This window comes from Lupinus angustifolius, unplaced genomic scaffold (assembly GCF_001865875.1).
Source record: "Lupinus angustifolius cultivar Tanjil unplaced genomic scaffold, LupAngTanjil_v1.0 Scaffold_1_933, whole genome shotgun sequence".
Classification (NCBI taxonomy): Eukaryota; Viridiplantae; Streptophyta; class Magnoliopsida; order Fabales; family Fabaceae; genus Lupinus; species Lupinus angustifolius.
The window spans coordinates 1-23,179 of NW_017716250.1; the positions used below are offsets into that span (position 1 = coordinate 1).

Below are 23,179 nucleotides of genomic sequence, written 5' to 3' on the forward strand. Positions count from 1 at the left end.
GTGGTACTTGCCACTTGTTGGGCAGTTCATTAGTATATAGTAGCATGGCACAGCAAGAAGCAAGCCTGTGTTGCTTTGTCCACCGCTGAAGCGGAATACATTGCCGCTGGTGTGTGTTGCGCTCAAATCCTTTGGATGAAGCAGCAACTTAAGGACTTTGGTCTTAAACTTGAAAAGATCCCAATAAAATGCGATAATACAAGTGCCATTAACCTATCCAAGAATCTCGTTTTGCATTCTAGAACAAAGCATATAGAAATTAGACATCATTTTTTGCGTGACCATGTACAAAAAGGTGACTGTGTTCTTGAATTTGTGGAAACATCTAAACAGTTAGCAGATATTTTCACCAAGCCCCTTCCCAGGGATACTTTCTATGTTCTAAGGAGAGACCTAGGAATTCTTGATGAACAATATCTTGTTTAAAAAAAAAAATATTGTTTAGTTGTTTGCATTAATTGTCTTGCCTCTATATGCCTATGTGTTTCATGCTTAAATGATATATGTTGAAAATGCAAATTATATCTCTTGATTAACTCTTTCTGTGATTATAAATGTCTTGATTAATCCGTTGCAATGCATGCATGTGTCCTAAAAAGTTGAAACCGTTCTGCTGCCTAAAAATTGATTAGCCTTGATTACAATTTGCTTATAATGGATGCTTTGATTTGGCAAATGAACTAAAGTGTATTCCTACTTTTTAGTTCATTTATCTAAACTTTAAAAAGAAGCATTTTGGATCTTGAAATCAAGTTTTAGGTGATCAAGCTAAAACCGCACTAAGCACTTTCTAAAGAATTGAAATTTCCAAAGTAATAACGTAAACATAAGTCAAAATAGGAAACAAGAAGTTACAAGAAATATTAGTGAGCCAAAATTCAACTAAAATTTTGGAGCATTAGCCATCTTAATCCAAGGATTTAAGACACTTTACCATGCACAAATGAGATTGCAAAATTAATTTTTACATCTCATTTGCTTACTCTTCCTCTTGTATTAAGGAGAAATTAAAAATAAAATTACCTAAAGTACTTTGGAGTAGAAATCCTCCAACAAATTACAAAGAAGGAAATATAGAAAAAGAGAGAAATTCGGATGAAGTGTGGAAGTGTATGAATGGAATGGTGGAATGTGATTTTCAAGCCTTGAAGCCTTGAAGTGCCTTGGAATGATGTAAGCCTGCTTGGGTATCAAGCCAACTTGCCCAACTTGCTGAGTGCACACCATCAAGCTCCTTCGTGGAAACGCTGAGCTGCTGCTTGAGCAGCTTTGACCGTGCCTGATGTTAATGTGGCTTGGTGCTTGCTGATTGGGCCAGGTGTGTGGTTCCAGGCTGGGTGCTCTAGGTACCACGCTAAGCAGCTCAATGAGAACTTAGCGTGTGCCATGCGTGTGGTGGCTCATGCCAACCTTGTGTTCTAACTGTACCAGGTTGAGTCTGACCATGCTAGTTGGATTCTGATAGTGCCAAGTTTGTGTCTAGGTCACGCTTGGCGTGCATTTGGTCCAAGCTAAGTTGCTTAGTGAGCAACTTCATGTTGACTTCATGCTTTCCACACAGGCCAAGTTTTGTTGAGTCATGCTTTAGGCTAAGCATACAGCTTGCCACTCCAAGCTGAAGCATGTCATATATGGATCATTTTGGCCTATTTTGAGCACTTTTCTTGCACTTAAATGTTTCATCTCTTTTCTACCTAAATACTACAAAATAAAGTAGAAAAGAAATACACAAAGCAAATATGCAAGATTGTGATATTTTATCCAAAAAGTGTTGAATTAAGTTAGTTTTCTCAATTTTGTCAAGGATAAGTGTCATAAAAAGTATATGAAATTTAGGCATTTTGGCACTTATCAAACACCTCTATGAAAAGGTAGGAGTCCATTGGAATGAAATCATTACGATTAGGGTGAAAGCTGTTTAGTTTGAATCTGAAAAATTGGTATAATAACTCCTAGTAATCGATTACATCATCGACGTAATCCATTACCCAAGCATTCTGTCCAATTAAGTAATTGATTACCACATTGTGTAATCGGTTACTCTCACATACTGTAACCGTGTAATCGGTTACTCAGAGAGAGTAGTCGATTACCATGTTCAATTTTTATTGGGTAACTTGTTTCTTACTCATGTAACATATTACTTAGTTCTGGCAACTTGTTACTTAGTCACAGTAATCTGCTACTTAGATCGAGTAACCTGTTACACAGTATTTTCAAATTGTTTTCATTTGTACTTGTAGTTTTCAATTTATATTATAGAGTATAAGGATAGAAGTACCTATAGACTTAGACTCTAAATTCCTTGATGCTTTATCTTCATTGTCTTCATAAGTATTCTTCCTTTTCTTCTTATGTGATGTTGGTGTCTTCATCAAAATCGTGTCAAGGTCAGGAGCATGATCTTCTTCTCCTCAGAGACATGTTGCTCCACCCGTGGGTCAGACTTCCAATACTATTTTCCATCATCCCATCATTCCATGTTCATCTTGCTCAAGGTTTGGTATTTCAACTTAGCTATTTTTTGAGAAGTTGGGACACTAGCCTAACCAGTCACATAGATCCCAAAGTGGTCAATGATGCGGAATTTAAAGATAGAATTAGGTAACCTCACATTTTATTAACTTCTCTTAGCCATCATTTGTTCCAAAATAGCTTGTGGCCATTGAATACAATACTTATTCATGATTGCATACATGTATTTTATGTAAGTCACGAATCTTTGGTTGGGCATTGTAGCGAGTTCTTGGAATTAAGATGAAGAAAATGATGTATTAAATTACTCTGTCATCAATTTTCATATGACAACACTTTAATGTTGTACGTTAAATATGCATTCGATGGTTTTTCCATAAAATATTTATAAACCATCAAATGGTTAAAAGTAGATCAATTCTCGTTTCCATAATCATATGGAATTATATAATCAAAGATTAACAATGTGAAGAAGATCTGGCTCCTAACCTTGGCACGGTTTTGATGAAGACACCAACATCACATAAAAGAAGAAAAGGAAGAATACTTATGAAGACAATGAAGACAAAGCTTCAAGCATTTAGAATCTAAGTCTTAAGGTACTTATATCCTTATATTCTAAACTATAAACTTAGTAGTAATGCTCAAAAGTATTTTAAAAAACAATTGGTAAACACAAGTATAAATGAAAACGATTTTCAAAATACTTATAACAGGTTACTAAATCTAAGTAAGAGGTTATTATGACTAAGTAACAGATTACCAGAACTAAGTAATAGGTTACATGAGTGAGAAACGAGTTATCCAACAAAAATTGACAAAGGTAATTGATTAGACAATATGGGTAACCGATTACACAACACGGTAAATAATTACCCAGTTGGAAAGAGCAGTTGAGTAGTCGATTACATCTTTTGAGTAATCGATTACTGCCTGTGAAAATCAAATTCTCAATTGGACAGACTAGTTGGGTAATCGATTACATCGATTAAGTAATCGATTACTGAGAGCTGTTATACCAGTTTTCATATTCAAACTACATAGTTTTCAGCCCAAACGAAATGGTTTCATTCCAAACAACTCCTACCTTTTCATAGAGGTATTTTGGTTGATTAGAAAGTCTATATAAAGGCATTGGAACTCTTTTCATAAATACACAACACGAAAAACAACAAAGATATAACTCACTTATACAATCTATACTTTTCTGAAATACTTGTTCTACACTAGTGCAACTTGTTCATAACTTTCAAAACTTGTTTTCTAAAGTTGCCTTAAGTGTTATTGCAATTTATTCAAACCTTATGAGTATTAGTACTAAAGTATACAAAGAGTTATTGGATTGTCAGAGTTTATAACTTGAGAATCTTGTAAAGGCAATCCACTTCCCTAGTTAAACATTTTTCTTCATTCAAAGTATTGAATTACTTTCTTTCACAAGGGTGTTTTCCAAAGAGTGATATAGGTATTAGAGAGTGAGTAAGGTACAAGGAAATCTCGGGGTGAGAAATTGTAATTGCTACTCTTAATATCTAGTGACGAAATCTCTTTTGTTGCAAGAGTACTGGATGTAGCCTTCGGTGGACAAGAAGGTGAACTAGTATAAAATCCCTGTGTACTCTCTTCTCCTTCATCTCTTTACATTTACTTGATTATTTTTCTGCATAACTTTTCTGTTGCTATCGACTCTTGAAACTTCCAAAAAAAATCTATCATAGTTTTAAACAACTAATTCACCCTCCTCTTAGTTGCCATCTTAGTCTTACAATTGGCACCATAGCTTTTTTTCGTAAATTATTCTCAAAATTGATCATGTTTCTAAGATGGACGCAAGATCATTTCTAGGACAAGGTTCGAGCATCAATCGCCCTCCAAGCTTTGTCGTGGAATGCTACGACTTCTGGAAGATCGGAATGAGAATCTTTATACAGTCTCAAGATCTGGACATTTGGAATGCAATTGAGGAAGGACTCTATGAACCCTTCATAGTTATCAATAGTGTGAGGGAAGTGAAGCCAAAGTCCTCATGGAATGACGAAGGCAAGAAAAAAGTGCAATATGATTATAAAATCAAAAAATATCCTCACTTCTGCACTTGGTATTGATGAATTCTTTAGAGTATCAAACTGAAAATATGTTAAAGGGGGAGATTGTTTCAAAATTTAGTCAAGTTTGCATAAAGATCCTTCACTAGACTTTGATAGATATTTTCAGTCAATTGGCAGAACTTAGTGATCCCTTAGGTGGCAAGAGAATTAGGGAGCTGAAACCCCTTTTGCAAAAGCCATTGCATGTCACAGAATCATTTTGTTTCAAGGGCACGATCCTCAAATATGGTCCTGCTCTCTCATTGGCTCTTTTTAGAGTAGAAAGATTCATTGACATGCCATGATGGAGCTTCAGAGGAGGTGATCCGAGATGTTTGTTTCTGAGGATAAAGGATGAACACCAGATGTGTGCTTGACTCTTTTGCCTTGTATGCCTCTCATGTTGGTCGGTTGAAAGATAAGGATTTGATGAAAATATGGGTTTTTGAAATAGAGGGGAAAAAGCTTTATTGATTTATAAATGGGGAAAGAAACATTCTTCTTGTGCGAGATAGGAATCACAAAATGTGTTTGGAGAGCTTGAGAGGAAGAGATTTAGTGTATGGGTGAATGTGATTAAAGGATTTAGGGTTTCAATTGTTGAATAATTGATGTATAGTAGACAATTAATCGATTGTGACTTAAAAAAACGATTAAGTAGAGCGAAAATTGTAGAATTTGCACCAGTTAATTAATTACTTAATGTATTAGGCAGAAAAAACTTGTACAGAGATGATCAATTAGCCATATATGTTTATGCACAGATAATCCATTAGGTAGGAGGGATTTTCCCAAAAACAACATACATGCAATTATTAATAAATTAAAGACCATTTACCCTAAATTTGCTTAATTTTCATAAATTATACACAATGTAATCAACCATTCAATCACTCAAACAATCAAATATGCAAGGTTTTCATTAAAAATACATAAGAAACACATAATAACAAGCATTCATATGCAATTAAAACAAACAATTACATGAATTCAGAGAATAAAAATATAATTAAAGCGTCAAATTCTATTTACCCACACGATTTTTATTAAGAATTCATAGTTCTCATCTAATAAAGTAGAAATAATCCCTATGAAGAAGAAGAACTCTTACGCGTTCGAAATGGAGCAGGAGTTGTTCCTTTAGCTATAGGATACTATATTTTATCTTTACCCTCTCGTTTAGTTATTGAACTAGAGAATTGTTATTTAGTGCCAACAATTGCTAGACATATTATTTATGTTTCTTGTTTGGACAAGAAAGGTTTTTGTTTATAAGAAAGGATAAAAATTGTTCTATTTATTTAAGTAGTGTGGTTTATGTTTGCAGCACACATCTAAGTAATAGACTTTATGTCCTTGATCTCGAAATAATAATCTAATCATGTGAATCAATTTAATAATCTAATCTCGAAATAATAATCTAATCTTTATGACCTAATTATTTATGACATTGTCTCTTAGGCCATATGAATGAGAAAAACTTCTCTAACTTCATCAAAATGGATAATTCGACTCTTTTGATTTTCGATCAATTTAATCATGTGAATCTTGTTTATTGGAAAAGACTATTGAGTCTCCATTTCACCGGAAAAGGTGAAAGATCAAGTGATCATCTAGGCCTAATACATAGTTATCTATATGAACAAATGAGCACAATGGCTAGAGGAACTTTTCTTTATTATTACATCATGTTTACTAATGACTTATGTAGCTAAGGATTTGTCTATCTATTGAAAAAAATGAGAATCCTTTTAAAAGTTTTAAGAATTCAAGAATGATGTCGTTAACCAAATTGGCAAGAAAATTAATTCACTTCGATCAGGTCGAGGTGGATAATATTTGAGTAAAGAATATGATGACCATCTAAAAAAGTTTGGGATTATTTGTCAACTAACTTCTCATTGAACACTGCAATGGAATAATGTATCTGAAAGGAGAAATCGAACTGTGTTGGACATGGTTTTATCTATGATAATTCATGCATATATCCTCGAATCCTTTTGGGGACATGCTTCATTAATGACATATTTCACACTAAACTGTGTTCCACCCAAAGCTATTATAAAGAACCCATATGAGATACAGACTACGAAACAACCTTGTGCCTTTTATAGAAATTAGGGGCATGAAACTTATGTCAAATGTCATGTTTCAGATAAGATTTGGGTACCTATAGGAACCTCCAACTAATAATTTCTTTAACCGTTTCAAAGGAAAATTGTTTGTCGCAAGAATTGTCGTGTACTTAGAAAGATATTTTATCGCCAAAGGAATCAGTGGGAGGAAAGCAGAACTTCAGAAATTAAACAACCACAAAGTGGCGGCAAGCCTTACATAGAACAAGAGCAAGTATAACAAATAGTTGTGACTCCGCAAGAGCATGTGGCAAAAATCTTGCGTCGGTCAGATCGAGTGTATTCCTCACCTTAAAAATGGTTTTCTCATGACCCGGGTAGGAGATGTTGAGAATTAGATCTTGCTCCTGACCTTGACATATTCTTGATGAAAATACAAAAATCACCAAAAAGAAGAAAAAAATAGAAGGCCTTGAAGACTTAAGAAGACAAGCTATTAAGATCAAGATGTTTTATACTCTTCTAAGATATATACTTCTTTGATAAGTTCTTTTAATTATGTTTAACATAATGCTCAAGTGATAAAATATTCTTTGAAACATATTTGAACTTAGAATCAAATGAGCTTCATTTTCAAAAAGTAGGATACTTAACCTGGGTAACAGGTTACTGGACATGAGTAATAGAATACTTGAGTTGGTGTTGAAAAGCGAGATTTCACTAAACCAGGAATGCCCCTTTCAACAACAAAACATGTCACTTTGTTGAAAGGGATTTTCTGATTGTTGCAAGTTTATTTTATTTTAGAGTGATGCGTGATGAACAACTTATTTATTTGGTGACTTTATTTATTTACTCCCTTTTCGGATTCCTTTTAATCATACAATAAAAGTCGGTCTCATTTTATTAAGTTAACCATACCATTTCTTGTGAAATGTTGGTATCAAAAAATAAAATGAACAAAAGAAATAAGTTAACCGTACCACTTATTTCGAAGGGTTAGTATAAAGAATAAAGAATAATGCAATAAATAAATGTTAGTTGCGGAAATGTAAATGACTGAAACTAAATGTTAGTTGCGGAAAGTAAATGACAGAAAGTAAATGTTAGTTGTGGAAAGTAAATGTTAGTTGTGAAAAGTAAATGATAGAAATTAAATGTTAGTTGCGGAAAGTAAATGATAGAAAGTAAATGTTAGTGGTTAGATTATTATTCTTCACTCTTTATTTGTCAAGTAACACTCCATTGATTGGATTGCACTCTTCTGCATATTATTCCTATGTACAAAGTTACAAACCATGAATTGATTTGAACTTTTGTTTTTAGGAGCCTTTTTAATCAACAAATAAATTTTTTAAATCAACACTTTACTATGTTACACTTGCATCTCTTTTCAAGATTCGATTGTAGTATAGTATAGGGTTTTTTCGAACCAAAGAGAATTGCATTAGAAGAAGATCATATATGTATATTATAGCAAAAATAATGATTAACAACTTTTTGATGATTTTTAGTTATATTGTATAAAAATATTAACAAGGAAACATAAACTAATACTCACAAATTCTTGAGGAGAAAATTGGTTTGATACATGGAATTATTTCTAGGCTCAAATGATTTTGAAAACATATTACAAGTTATGTGTTATACTTTCGGTTAATTCCATACACTATTTCTAAATCCTTCATCTAGTGTCCTAGTATGATAAGATGATTTTCAAACCTTATGTAATACACTAAATAATAGTTAAGTGCCACTCGGCAGAGTAGGTTGTCACACCCTACTTCAGACTCCATTAACATTATTTAGCCTTGAACATAAGTTGGTTAAAATAGATGCTTGATATGGCAAGTGAACTAAGGTGTAGGTTATACTTTTTAGTTCACTTGTCAACACTTAATGAAGAAGCATTTTTGGATCTTTAAATCAAGTTTTAGGTGATCAAGCTAAAACCGCATTAAGAACTTCTCAAAGAAACAAAACTTAACAATTATAATAACTTTAATGTATTGAAATCAAAAGATGATACAAATGAGGAAAAGAAATAAAATTAGACCATAATCCAAATCAATGTTTAGAAGCATAAGCCATATATCCAAGGATGAGATGCATTTGGACCCAAATGAGATTACAAAATTATCTTTTTGTATCACATTTGCCATCTCCTTTTCTCCTCTTGAATTCTAAGTAAAATTTATAAGAATTTACCTGGAACAAGCTTAGAACCATAACCAGAATTTCTAGAGAGAAGAAGTGAAGAAGAAGAATGTGGAATTGAAGTGGAATAGAAGTGGAAATGAATATGGAATGGATTCAATTGAATGCCTTTCAAGAGTTGGAGAGGGCCTCTATTTATAGGCTACCGTGACCGCCTGACCCCCTTCCTGATCCACTATGGGCGCACCAAACCCTTCATCATGGGTTTGGTCCATGACCAAGCAGCTTAATCATCTGCTTGATGTTGACTCACCAAAGCTAGTTGTGAGCTACTTGACTAGGCTATTGTGAGCTACTCTGAAAAGTGCGTAGAGGCCTTGTCAGGTGAGGTCATGCATGATGTCATAGTTGCTTGGTGGCTATGTCAAGTTGACCTTTTTGCTGGGTCCAGCCCGCCTGGATGCTTAGGTAGCCATGCTGAGCTGCCTTCTTGAGCATCTTGTCCTGCTTTGGCCAAGTGTTTGATTCCAACTAAGCGGTCCCAAGGTGCACGCTGAGCTGCTTGCTTCAGCAGGTTTGCTTGTGTCATGCTCAGTCTGACCGCGTAAGGCTTGTGCTAGACCTAGCCAAGTTGGTGCCAGGTCAGCTGGGTGGTCATATGTGTCCATGCCAGTCTCCTTAGTGAGCAGCTTTATCTTGTTGGTCCATGCTTGTGGTCAAGCACTTAGCTTGCCATGTGTGCATCAATAGTGGCTTATGTGGACACCTAGGGTTGACTATTTCTTGATTTTTTTTTTCTTCTCTTCATATTTCCTAGAAACTTCACACAAAGATTTGGAAAAGAGGTGGACAAAAATATACATTCAAAATATGACAATTTATCTAAAAAGTGTTGAATTAAGTTGGTTTTGCATGATTTGCATAGGATAAGTGCCATGAAAAGTATATGAAAATTAGGTATTGTTGGCCCTTATCAAATCCCACCAACTTAAGACTTTGTTTGTCCCCAAACAAAAGTAAAATAATAACTACTTGGCTCTAGGAAAATTCAGTTTGGACAAGATCAAAACTATGCATCATTTTATAGTTTCATGATATGTGTTTATAATCATGTGATTTTAACTCATAATGCTTCAAACTAAGAATGAACACTTGTTCTAAAAAATTCATTTAGCACTTAACTTATAAAAATTGTTATCAATCAAAGAGATGCATTTTCACACACGGTTCAAAAATGGAACCAAATGGGTAAGTGTTTCACTCAAAACTCAACTTGTTTGGTTTGCAAGAATTTAATTTTGTTTTCCTTCTCAACATTTAGTTTTATTGCACAAAATTTTCAAGGATCACTAAGGTCTTACTTAGGTTGTAATGAGGCTTGGCTATCAATGAAATTTGGTTTTTTCAAGATATTCAAAGACACTTTTCAAGTTAAAAGAGAGCAAAATAATTTATCTTTTCAAATTTATGTCTCTTTTCAAATTTTTCACCTTTCTTCTTTTCCTTCCTTTCCTCATTCTTTTTTTGACCATTTTGTTAACTTTTCAAGATTTTTCTCAATCTCTTTTTACTCCTTTTTGTTTTTGGAGCATTTCTTTACATTTTTTAATTTGTAAAGAGATTGAGAATTTTCTTTTGAACACTTCGTTACATGGCCAACCAATCCCCCCAACTTAATTTTTCTATCAGCCTTCTTTTTGATAAATGCTCTCTTTTTACTTAGAAACGTATAGGAGATTTCATTTTAGCATTGCCATACTAGGCTCAAGGGTTGTGTTTAAAAATAATTTTTCTTCTTAAGGCTTAGAGGGGTTAGCAGAGGATGTTTCCTATTTTTGGTTGGTCATTTTTGGTCAAGTTGCTCATTCTAATTGAAAGAATTGCCTTGATCATTTCCTATCAAATTATGTTTAACCAAGTAAAGAAAGATTCAAACAAAATTATTTGTGCAAAACCAAAAAGTTTCTCTCTAAACTCACATAATTTTTGTGTTTGGCTTACACTCCCTCACATGGTTGGTTTATGTACAACTCTCTTTGATTTTTAAACAAACTCACAAGTTCATCATAAATGATTTTCCAAAAAGTTTGCATTTTATCAAAGTTATGACATAATGAATTAATCACAAAAAAATTTAGATTTTCATCTCATGTTGCTAATCAAAGCTTGTTAATTTACAAAGTAAGTGATCTTGTAAAAAAAGGTTTAAGCCAAGTTGTGTTACCATTACAAGAAAAGTTCCTATTAGCCACATTTAAACAGCCACACTACATGACCTGTACCAAAATTAATGTATAAGCCCAGAAACTTGCTACTCTAGTTGGGCCTCTGGAAAAAAAAGGCAACAAAAAAGCCCACTTGTTTCTTTATTTTTCTTTCTCCTCCCTCTTTTCTTCATTTCTTTCTCCCTCCATGAAAAATCGCCTAAATTTCTCAAATCTGCCATATTATTCGTTTCAAATGTAGCTTCAATCACTGAAATTCATCTTCAATCACTCAAATCTGGTTCATTCGTTCAAATCCCTCCAAATCCATATTCATTCGTTCAAATCGCCCTAAATTCAACTTCATTTTTTCAAATCCAGCATCAATCACTCAATCCAACTTTAATCTTTCATCGCTCAAATCCTGTTTTTGCATATTTTGGGTAAAAGAACTCTTAGATCGTAAGTATATATTTTTGGAATGAGCAAAGGAACCATGTGTTTTGTATCAATATACTACGTGTTTGTATTTATTTCTTAAGTTTTTTTTTGTCAAAGATGAGCAGCTAGTTATAGGTTTTCGTTGATAGAAGTGATGATTTTTTCCTAGATGAACGACGTTGATATTACTGTGCGATTTTGTTCTCATTAGAGAAATCAAGCCGATTAATTTGATCCATATTTTGTTACAAACATTTTTTAGAAGTTTTGAATTGTCAATTACTGAAATGTTTATTATTGATTTGTGATTGATTACTAATTCTTTAATTAAAGTAGAGAGGTCCTAGTAAATTTAGTTTCTTTCAACTTGTAAACTTTCAAAGAAGGTTTGGCTAATGGTTTATTGAGTCTATAGTAGAATTGGAGAATGGTATGTGGTCTCTAATTATTTAGATACTTTCTCCACACATTAAAGTTAAAAGTAGGAGTTTAATGCTTGCAATGCTTTGTATGTTGATGGCAAGTTTGGCTCTTCTCTTATAAATTTGTCATTGATCATGTTTCATATGTAGTGCTATGCTACTAATATTAATTTGAAAAACATATCATTGTAGGAAGCTGCTACTAAAAGAATGGCAGCCACAAAGAAAAAAGGAATTTATGTCACAGGTGAAAGATCTCTAGAAGGTTCATCCTGCTAATCAGGTAACTTTTGTTTCCTTTTTATCAAAATATTGTTAAAAGGGTGTGTGTAGAATGAAAAATATTCATTGCACAAAATCCATACTCTCATCTATACATATGTGTCAGTACCAGAGTGTATATATGCAGAAAATAGCATAGGATTTTAACTATCATTCATTGTTTTGGCTTGATTGTTTATGATTTAGGATTAATTTTTTTTGGAAGCCTTTGGATGCTTTTTTCTTTTAGGCATTTCCGAGGATTGAAAACCACTATTTCTTGAACAAGGGGTTCTTACGCTCAGATTCATTCAGGTTAGAGGCAGTTGATAAAATTAGGCATTTCAACATCGTAATTGTGCATGTAAATAAGATTGTGTTTTTGTGTAGGTAAATAAGTTTATACTTTTGTAAGGGTAAATAAGTGTGTGCTTGTATATTTTATCTTCATTCGTAACATTGTATGGAAGGCATGATGTTTGCAGTCGGGGATCTTCATAAAGCTTGGCCATAGGCAAATTTTAGGGTAAGATTATAAGAACTATGATATTATTTTATATGCTTTAGAAATATAACCGTTATGTTGTTAGAAGTGCTAGAAATTTGAATTTTGAAACACAAAATGGGTGTTTATAATGCTATTATACATTCTAGTGATTTGTTATTAATTTTCAAGGATCAACAATCAACATCAAGGTATCATGAATGCTGATCATGAACATGCTCTTATTTGAGACCTTCCGTTTTGATGATGTAGTTTAAAAGTTACAAGTGTTAATTTATAAGAGGCCTTGCATTTTGATGATATAGTTTAAAAGTTACAAGTCTTAATTTATAAGAGCCCTTCCATTTTGATGATGTAGTTTAAAAGTTACAAGTTTTAATTTTTAAGGGCTTCAAATCTTTGGAAAACCTTGGGAGTAGTGCACATCAATTAACATCTACACTAGCATCTTATTTAAGTATTTTCTGATCCAAATGAACTTTGTGGTGCTTTACCAAGGAATCATGAAGGTATCTTTCTGTTGTGTTTTTCACCAATAACGTTTTCTGTTCTTATATATTCCACTTTCGATAATGTTTGTACCTAATGTTTGCTCATGAAGTGTGATATATTATTTCTGAGTTTTGACCAATATTTAATGTGTGGTTGGCATTGTATAATTCCAAATTAGTCATAAAGAACAGTTAGCATAATTTAATATTTATATATTTGATTAATGTTCAAAAGTGGCTAGATATATTCCATCAAATGAATGTTGATGAGTGTGCGAGTGTGTGCATATATACACACATATAAGTACAAACAGAGTTGTCTTTTGAACATTTCTATTCTATAAAACATGTATTTTTAATAATGTTGAGTTCCTTAATTAGTAAAGCTGGAACATAAATTTCATAGCTGGATTGTCAGTATCATAGATTTTGGTCCTCAAGGCAACTAGATTTGTTTTCTAGAATTCCTTTGCATATACCAAAAAAAGTAATTTTTTAATAAAGTTGAATTGCTTGATTAGTGCCAATAAAGGTTTAATGCCTTAGTTATTTTGTAACAAACTTAGGTCCTTAAGCTAATTCAACTTTGTTAAACTTTACAGAGGTTAGAAGACTTATGATTGTTGAAGCTGGGAGCTTCCTTGAGTGATATGTTCAAATTCTTGTGTGGAATTGGGTAGTTGAGATATCTCATATTTATGAAGGGATTCAAATTCTTGTGTGGAATTGCTAAAATAGCCCTTGCGATTTATATGTACCTCCTTATTTATTTATCTTGCTTTCTTTTTATGATAGAAAGAAATGTGAAAGGAAATAATATTTTTTAAATTGAGAATCAATTTTAGCTTATAAATATTTAATTTTATTTATAAATTTATCATTATTTTATGGAATATAATGATTGTTAGAGAGGATGAGGAGAGGAATATGTGAATAACAAAATAAGTAATTAGCCATTGTTATAATGTAGTTAAATTAATTGTATACATTAGCCACGGTTGTAGTCACATTAGCCACGGTTGAAACTATGGTTAAAGAAATGTTACCACACTTGATGAAGATGTTGCTATGTCATAAATAGACTGTGGAAAATTTTTGCAACGTGTTGAAAGGAGTTTTCTCTTCGGTGTGTTTCCTTTATTTAGTTAAGTGAGTGAAGTCGGTTTTATTCTTTGTTCGCCATCTCGACTTTGTTGAAATAAATTCCAACGCCGGTATAATGGTTTCAAGAATATTCTAGTTACAACTTACTTCTAATAATCATGTGAATAAGTTATTCCTTTTTTGCCCCATCTTGGCTTTGTTAAAATAGATTCTAACGCCGATATAATGGTATCGAAGCAATTCCCTATTATATAATTATTAAGTACCTTTGAATACCATCTCGGTTTTGTTGAATAAATTCTAACACCGGTTTAATGATATTCTAATGTACAAAAGTGATGAATAGTTAGTTGTTAGAAACAAATAAGTAAATAAAGAAGAAAAGAATAATAAAATTAAGTGACCTTTATTTATTTAAGTGAACAAAAGAATACCGGTAAATATCAGTCATACCAGCCGATTTTCAATTGAAACATAGCAGTCATATTGTCTGGTTTCATTTAAAATTATTTTTTAATGAAAATGATGTATTTTTACCAAAATATTGGTATGAGTGATCAAATACACAGCTATTACATTTTTTATACATCTAAAACATGGTCTACAATAAACATTTTTTAACCAGAGGTATAAATAAAAATAGTTATTGACTTCTTTATTAATTTTCAACATTAATATTAGTATAAAATATATGTATATATAACTTCACCGGTCTGAAGTTTAATTAGTGAACCACTGGTTGAACCACCATACCCCTATACTAGTACACTAACCGATTTGATGACTGATACAATATTAATAATATTGGTTTAGAGTTTGCACGTTGGGTTTGCATAGCAATGTTGGGTCTGCATGTTGCTTTATGGGGAAAAAATATTTTTGTTTTTATTTTTTGGATGGATTTGGTATCCATCCAAATGGATAATCCCGTGGATATCCATTAGATATGATGAAAGGATTTGAATCCATCCATTATTAACACTATACATTGGATTATATCCATTTTAATCCATTGGCTCTAACATATGAATTTGGATGGATCATCGAACCACAAGGAATTGCCTAATAGAATATTATTATAAACATGTTATATTACTAATAAAGATTGAATACATTTTTCGTTTGGTTTTGTTTATGAAATTTGAACATTCTAACAAGTAAACATAAACAACTAATATGCCGAAATTCTAGAGGAAAAAATTTAGTTTGAATGATGGAAATATTTGTTAACTTGTTTCTATGAAAAATGTTTATGAAAGTTATGTGTTATACTTTGGTTATTCCAAACATCAGTTCATAAAATTTCCTCCAGTCCCCCAATGAGAAAAAGTGATTTTCAAACCTTGTAAAATATACTAATTAATAGAAAACTGACACTAGACGAAATATGTTGTCACGCCTTATTTCAGGCTCCATAAACATTGATTAGCCTTGATTACACGTTGCTTAAAATGTATGCTTTGATTTGGCAAACAAACTAAGGTGTATTCCTACTTTTTAGTTCAATTGTTACGATTTTAAAAAGAAGCATTTTGGATCTTGAAATCAAGTTTTAGGTGATCAAGCTAAAACCACATTAAGCACTTTCTAAAGAATTGAAATTTCCAAAGCAATAAATTAAACATAATTCAACTATATGAAACAAGAAGTTACAAGAAATATTAGTGAGCCAAAATTCAACTAAAATTTAGGAGCACTAGCCATCTTAATCCAAGGATTTAAGACACTTTACCATGCACAAATAAGATTGCAAAATGATTTTTTACATCTCATTTTATTACTCCTTCTCCTCTTAATTAAGGAGAAATTACAAATAAAATTACCTAAACTACTTTGGAGTAGAAATCATCCAAGAAATTACGAAGAAGAAAGTGTTGAAAAAGAGAGAAATTCGGATGACGTGTGGAAGTGTATGAATGAAATGGTGGAATGTCATTTTCAAGCCTTGAAGTGCCTCCTATTTATAGGAGTTCCAAAACCACACTAAGTTCCTCTCTACCACCGCCAAGTTGTTGACCACACTAAGTTCTTGGAAGTGTATTGAGCTGCCTGCTTGAGCAGCTTTGACTGTGCCTGATGTTGATGTGGCTTGATGCATGCTGATCTGGCCATGTGTGTGGTTCCAAGCTGGGCGCTCCAGGTGCCATTCTATGCTTCTCAATGAGCACTTAGCGTGTGCCATGCGTGTGGTGGCTCGTGCCAAGCTTGTGTTCTGATCGTACCAGGTTGAGTCTGACCATGCAAGTTGGATTCTAACAGTGCCAAGTTGGTGTCTTGGTCACGCTGGGCATGCATTTGGTCCGAGTTAATCTGCTTAGTGAGCAGCTTCATGTTGGCTTCATGCTTTCCACATAGGCCAAGTTTTGTTGAGTCATGGTTAAGGCTAAGCACATAGCTTGCCACGCCAAACTTAAGAATGTCATATATGGATCATTTTGGCCTATTTTGAGCACTTGGCTTGCACTTAAATGTTTCATCTGTTTTCTACTTAAATCCTACAAAATAAAGTAGAAAATAAGTACACAAAGTATATATACAAGATTGTGATATTTTATCCAAAAAGCGTTGAATTAAGTTGGTTTTATCAATTTTGTCAAGCATAAGTGCCATAAAAAGAATATGAAATTTAGGCATTTTTGGCACTTATCAAATCCCCCCAACTTAAGACTTTGTTTGTCCTCAAAAAACTGGTAAAGCACGTCCGAATTCAAGACTTGGCTAACTCTTCAAGATATGATTGACAAGATTTCCAACTTGCTTCAGCATGATCAAAAAAATGTTTTCAATGAGATTTTTCATGATTTGTGAATTTTTTACACATAATGCTTCAAACATAAAATTTATGCTTTTGTTCATCAAAAGTGTGTAACAATTTACCTAAGAAAATATTTTTCAATCAAAAAGTGTTTTTGCACACAAGTTCAAAATTGGAACTTGTTTTCAAAGGGGTAAGTGTTTCACTCAAATTTTCAACCATTTAATTGTAGTAATTGAACTTGTTCTTTGTCTCACCTATTCCCTTAAATTGCATAATGAAGGATTACTAAGGTCTTGTTTTCGGTTGCAATGAGACTTGGTTTGGATAATCATGGTTTTTCTAGATAATCAAGTTAAGTTCAAGTAGAAAGAGAGCATTTTGTAAAATTTTATCAAAGAAGCACTTCACTCTACTTTTTTTCATAATTTTCTTCTGCAACCTCTTAGCTTTAGAATCTTGGCTCTTTTTGCCTTTTCTTTGTATTTCTCAATCTCCTTTTTTTTCACATTCTTTTACAAGTTTTGTTGTTTTTGTAAAGAGATTGAGAATTTTTTTTTCCTTTTCTTTTTAAGAAGTCAAGTCCACCACTTCCCCCCAACTTGATTCTTTCAAACACCTGTTTTTTGAAAATTAATGCTCTATTTTAGAACATTGTTTTCAATTTCGGTTTTATGGGATAATTTGAAGAAATGTTTTACTTTGTTTGGCTCAAAGGGGCTTATCAAAGGGAAATCCTAATTTTTGGTTAGACTTTTTGGCCATTTGGTTCAACTAAAGAAATAACATGCCTTGATCACTTCCTATGAATCTTATGCAATTAAGAGGTTTAAAGACTCAAACAAGTTTAATTACACTTCTTGATTAAAAAATGTTTGCAAAGATCATGTTACGTAAATTTAAATTCCATTTGCAAAACAATTCACAAAAAGTTTAGCATATATCTCATTTTTTTCAATAAAAGCTTAAGTCAAGATATGCTTAGCAATTTTCTAATCATGCAATCATGTCACAATTTTTCATTTAGCCACATTGATTTCGGTTTTGAATTTTTTTTTTTGAGTTTATGGACATCCAAATTACTTTTTAAATAACTATACAATCTTATAAACAATATTAACTTTCTTTAAAATTTGTACATATGCATTAAACCATGTCCCCCTCTTTAAATGATGGCTTGTCCTCAAACCAATGGAAATATTGGTTTTAAGGAGATGTTTGATGCATATGAAATTTTTAAAGAACAACATATTACTTTAAACACAAAACTTAATTTAAAAACATAAATTTAAAAAGAAATTTAAAAACTAATCAACTACTAGGTTTCCTCCTAGCAAGCGCTTGTTTAACGTCAATAGCTTGACTCCTGTTTTTAGTCTTGTTTTGCATTGATGACAGATCATGATCTATCACCAAGATATGGTTTTAACCTTGGTCAATTGACTGTCCAAGTTCTCTTGGACTCAACATCTTCAAGCTCAATTGCCCCTTATTCTTTTACATCTTTAAGCTCAATTGCCCCATATTCTTTTACATCTTTAATTACGAGTGTTCCCAACCATTTTTTTTTTAATTTTCTTGGAAGCAATTTGAGTCTTGAATTGAAAAGAAACACCTTTTGTCCTTTGAAAAAGTTTTTCATTCGGATTTTGGAGTCATTGTACTTCTTTTTTTTTCCTTGTAAAGTTTGGAACATTTGTAGGATTGGAACCTCATTTCTTCGAGTTGATGTAATTAATTCTTCATTTTTCTACTTGCATCATTTAATCAAAATTTAAAACTTTAATTGCCCAATAGGCTTTATGCTCCAATTCAACTAGTAAGTGACAAGCTTTTCCATAAACTACTTTGTATGGAGTTTGACCTATTGGTGATTTAAAAGCAGTTCGATAAGCCCCTAAAGTATCATCCGACTTTTGTGACCAATCTTTTCTAGACGAAGAGACGATTTTTTCCAGAATTCTTTTTAGTTTGCGGTTGGATACTTCAACTTACCCATTTGTTTGTGGGTGATAAGGTGATTCTACGTTATGTTTAACACTATAAAATTCTAAAACTTTTCATTATTGGGAATTTATAAAATGAGAACCACCATCTCTTATAAGTACTCTTGGTGTTCTAAAACGACAAAAAATATTATTTTTCAAAAATTTTATATCTGTTTTGCCATCCGCTTTTGGACTTGCTAGTGCTTCTACCCACTTAGAAACATAGTCAACTTCCACCAAGATGTATTCATTTGAGTAAGATGGTGGGAAAGGTCCCATGAAATCAATGCCACAACAGTCAAAAATTTCGGTTTCTAAAATAGTTTGAAAGGGCATTTCATTTCTTTTCCCAATTCCGCCAGTTCTTTGGCAGACATCACATTTTTGAACAAATTCTCGGGCATCTTTAAGTAGGGTAGGCCAGAGAAAACCAGATTGAAGAACTTTGGCAGCAGTTTGTTCTCCATTACAGTGCCCCCCATATGCTGAACCATGGCAATGCCATAATATTTTCTAGGCCTCATTAGAATCAACACATCTCCTTATAATGTTGTTAGTCCCTTCTTTGAACAAGTATGGTTCATCCCAAACATAATGGTTAATCTTCCCGATGCTTTGTAATTTGGAATATCAGCAAACCATGGTCGTTCTGTCAAAACAAAATAGCTTTTCATCTGTTAATTCCTCAATTATTTCCTTTTTTTATTCGTGACATCTTTATGGATTAATCATGACAGATGATCGACCAATTGATTTTCTTTACCGCTTCTGTCACAAATGTCTATGTCAAATTCCTATAAAAGTAGCACCCATCGAATTAACTGTGGCTTGGAGTCTGGTCTCTTTAGAAGATATTTGATTGCGGCATTGTTAGTGTAAACAATAGTTTTGGCCCCAATCCAAAAACTTCTAAATTTTTCCAAAGCAAATACTATGGCTAGTAACTCTTTTTCACTAGTTGCATAATTAACTTGTGATTCAACTAAAACCTTACTAGCATAGTGTATTGCATGAAAAACTCTTCTTTTTCCTGTCCCAAAACTGCACCAACTGCATAATCACTTGCATCACACATCAATTCCAAAGGTAGATCCCAGTTTGGTGTAGTTATGACAGAGGCAGTTACCAAGCCATGTTTTAATTTATTGAATGCTTCTAAGCAAGAATAATCAAAATTAAAAACATAATGATTAAGTAGTAAATTGCAAAGGGGCTTAGCTTTTTTCTTGAAGTCTTTGATAAATCTACGATAGAACCTAGCGTGTCCTAGAAATCTCCTTATTCCTTTGATGTTAGTTGGTGGAGGCAACTTTTCTATCACTTCTATCTTTGCTTTATCGACTTCCATTCCTTTTGCCGAAATTTTATGCCCTAATACAATTCCTTTTGTAACCATGTAATGACACTTTTCCCTATTGAGCATCGAGTTTGTTTGCACGCATCTTTCTTGCACTGTCTCCAGATTTTTCAGGCATTGATCAAATGAATCCCCAAATACTAAATAATCATCCATGAAGATCTCGATGCATTTTTCCACCAAGTCGGTGAAAATAGCCAACATGCATCTTTGAAAAGTGGCAGGAGCATCACATAATCCGAACGACATTTTCCAATAAGCATACACGTCAAAAGGACAAGTAAATGATGTATTTTCTTTGTCTAATGGATCGACAACAATTTCGTTGTAACCCGAGTATCCATCTAGGAAACAATAGAAGGCTCGCCATGCTAATCTTTCAAGCATCTGATCCATGAAAGGTAGCGGAAAGTTATCTTTTCTTGTGGTTGCATTGAGCTTGTGGTAATCTTTGCACATTCTCCACTCAGTAACAACTCTAGTTGGGATCAGTCCATTATTCGGATTACCGTCATCCCTCCTCTTTTAGGTACTACCTAAACCAGACTTACCCATTTGATATCTGAAGTAGGGTAAACCATACCACTTCAAGCATCTTCTTTGCGATTGTGCATAATGTTTGTAATCTTATTCCATCATAATTTTGTGCATACAGTATGGTGGACTAATTCCATTCAGATCTGTCAATGTCCAACCAAGTGCTTTTGGGTGCTATTCCAATACTTGAACCAATTTTTGCTCTTCCGGAGTGGAAAGTAGATTGCTGATAAATACTGGTTTGTTAGTTTTTCTTTCCAGAAACACATATTTCAAATGGGCCAGAAGTTCCTTCAACTCCAACTACAATGTCAATTTGTTGTTTCCACTCTGGCTATCTTCCAACTTTTCTTATGAAGGGAGGATCTTCTTTGTTGCATCAAGAGTTTTGACCAGTTCTTTGATCTAATCCCCTCTACAAAATCTGTAGGCATCTCACAAATCTCATCAAGAACATCTATTTGAAAGCATTACCCCTTGTCTATTGGATGATGCTTCGCCTCGAAAATTTCAAACTGAATTTCTTCATTATCTATATGGACTTTCATTTTGCCATTTTCCATGTCTATACCCATTTTCACTGTTCTCATGAATGGCCTCCCCAAAACGAGAGCTATTTCTACATCTTCATAAATGCCAATGACAACAAAGTTAACAAGAATGAGAAATCTGTCAACTTTAACTAGAACGTCTTCAACAACTCCATCTTGATATTTTATAGATCTATCTACAATTTGTAGAGACATTCTAGTTGACTTCAGTTGAATACCTTCAGTTCTCCTCATCATCGGCAATGACATTAGGCTGACACTGGCTCCCAAGTCAACAAGTTCTTTGCCCATATTTACTTTTCTGATTGGAATCAGGATAGTCACACTGTCTAAGTCTTTCTATATTTGAGGTATGTTGGATTGCAAGATAGTACTGCAACTTGCATTAAGGTGAATGACTTCTGCATCATGATAGTTTCTCTTTTTGGATAACAATTCCTTCATGAATTTGGAGTATACAGGCATTTGTTCCAAAGCTTCGTAAAATGGAATATTGATTTGCAAGGAACTGAATAAATCCTTGAACCGTTTTTAAACCATATTCCTAAAATTTAAACAAAAAATGGAAATTGTATCTATTTCCAACAAAGACATTAGTAGGAAAATAAATCTAAAGCATAAACAATAAACAAGATTAGAAGAAAGTTTATTATTTACATTTTTATACAAATTCAAATTAATTTGTACAAAAGGTGAAGAAAAAATATTATTATACATGATTATAAATAATATAGCATAGTAAATAATAATTTCTATTATTTAGCAATTCCCTGGAAGCAGCGCTAATTTGTTGAAAGAGGTTTTTATAAGGGCGTGAGGCAGTTTCTGATGGATTTATTCTATGACTGGTTTATTCTTTACTCTCCATCTCGGCTTTGTTGAAAATAATTTCCAACGCCGGGATAATGGTTTCAATAATATTCCATTTGATAAAAAACTTAGCTTTATTTAATCATTAACAATTTCATACCATCTCGGTTTTTTGGTATGAAGTTTAATTAGTGAACCACTGGATGAACCACCATACCCCTATACTAGTACTGTACTCGATTTGATGACTGATACAATATTAATAACATTGGTTTATATTTTGCACGTTGGGTTTGCATAGCAAAGTTGGGTGTGCATGTTGCTTTATGGGGAAAAAATATTTTTGTTTTTATTTTTTGGATGGATTTGGTATCCATCCAAATGGATACTCTCGTGGATATCCATTGGATATAATGGATGGATTTGAATCCATCCATTATTAACACTATCCATTTAAATCCATTGACTCTAACAGATGAATTTGGATGGATTTAATTTGGATGGATTGTGCATTGTGGATAATTTTGCCACCTCTAATGATGGCTTTATAGAAGCTAATTTAAAGGCACTAATACACCCAATTCGAAACAAATTCATTACACCAATCTTTCATACATGATTTACACTTCTGAACATTTTGTGCTTGCAACTTTGTGATAAACTTTCAGAATTTTCTGAAGTTGTTGTCAAGTGTTTTATTCTAAGTTTTCATACACTAAAACACTTGAGTATGTTTTGATTTTCATATTGAAATATCAAATGGATTGTCAGTTTAGAAGTGTCGTACCATTTCTACAATCTAGCCATTTTTGTCTTCTTCATTCTTTGTTAATTTAATGTAAAAGTTTCACCATAGGATGTGGAGGAAAAGAGAAGAGAGATACTTAGAAGATGTGTTCTTATAAGGCGGTGAGATTATGGTGAGTGTATATTGTACTCAAAATCTTGGGGTGAGAAAT

The 23,179-nt window shown here is 33.0% G+C and overlaps 1 protein-coding gene across 1 annotated transcript; it reads right to left on the reverse strand.

Annotated features, from left to right (window-relative positions):
• Positions 1–21,329: 21,329 nt before the first annotated feature.
• Positions 21,330–21,701, reverse strand: LOC109337067. The gene has a single exon (XM_019573942.1). It carries the CDS (start codon positions 21,699–21,701, stop codon positions 21,330–21,332), a length of 372 nt encoding a protein of 123 aa, XP_019429487.1.
• Between the last annotated feature and the right edge of the window lie 1,478 nt (positions 21,702–23,179).

Coding starts and splice junctions, on each gene's coding strand:
- LOC109337067 (XM_019573942.1), bottom strand. CDS start 21,701: ATGGGCAAAGAACTTGTTGACTTGGGAGCCAGTGTCAGCCTAATGTCA.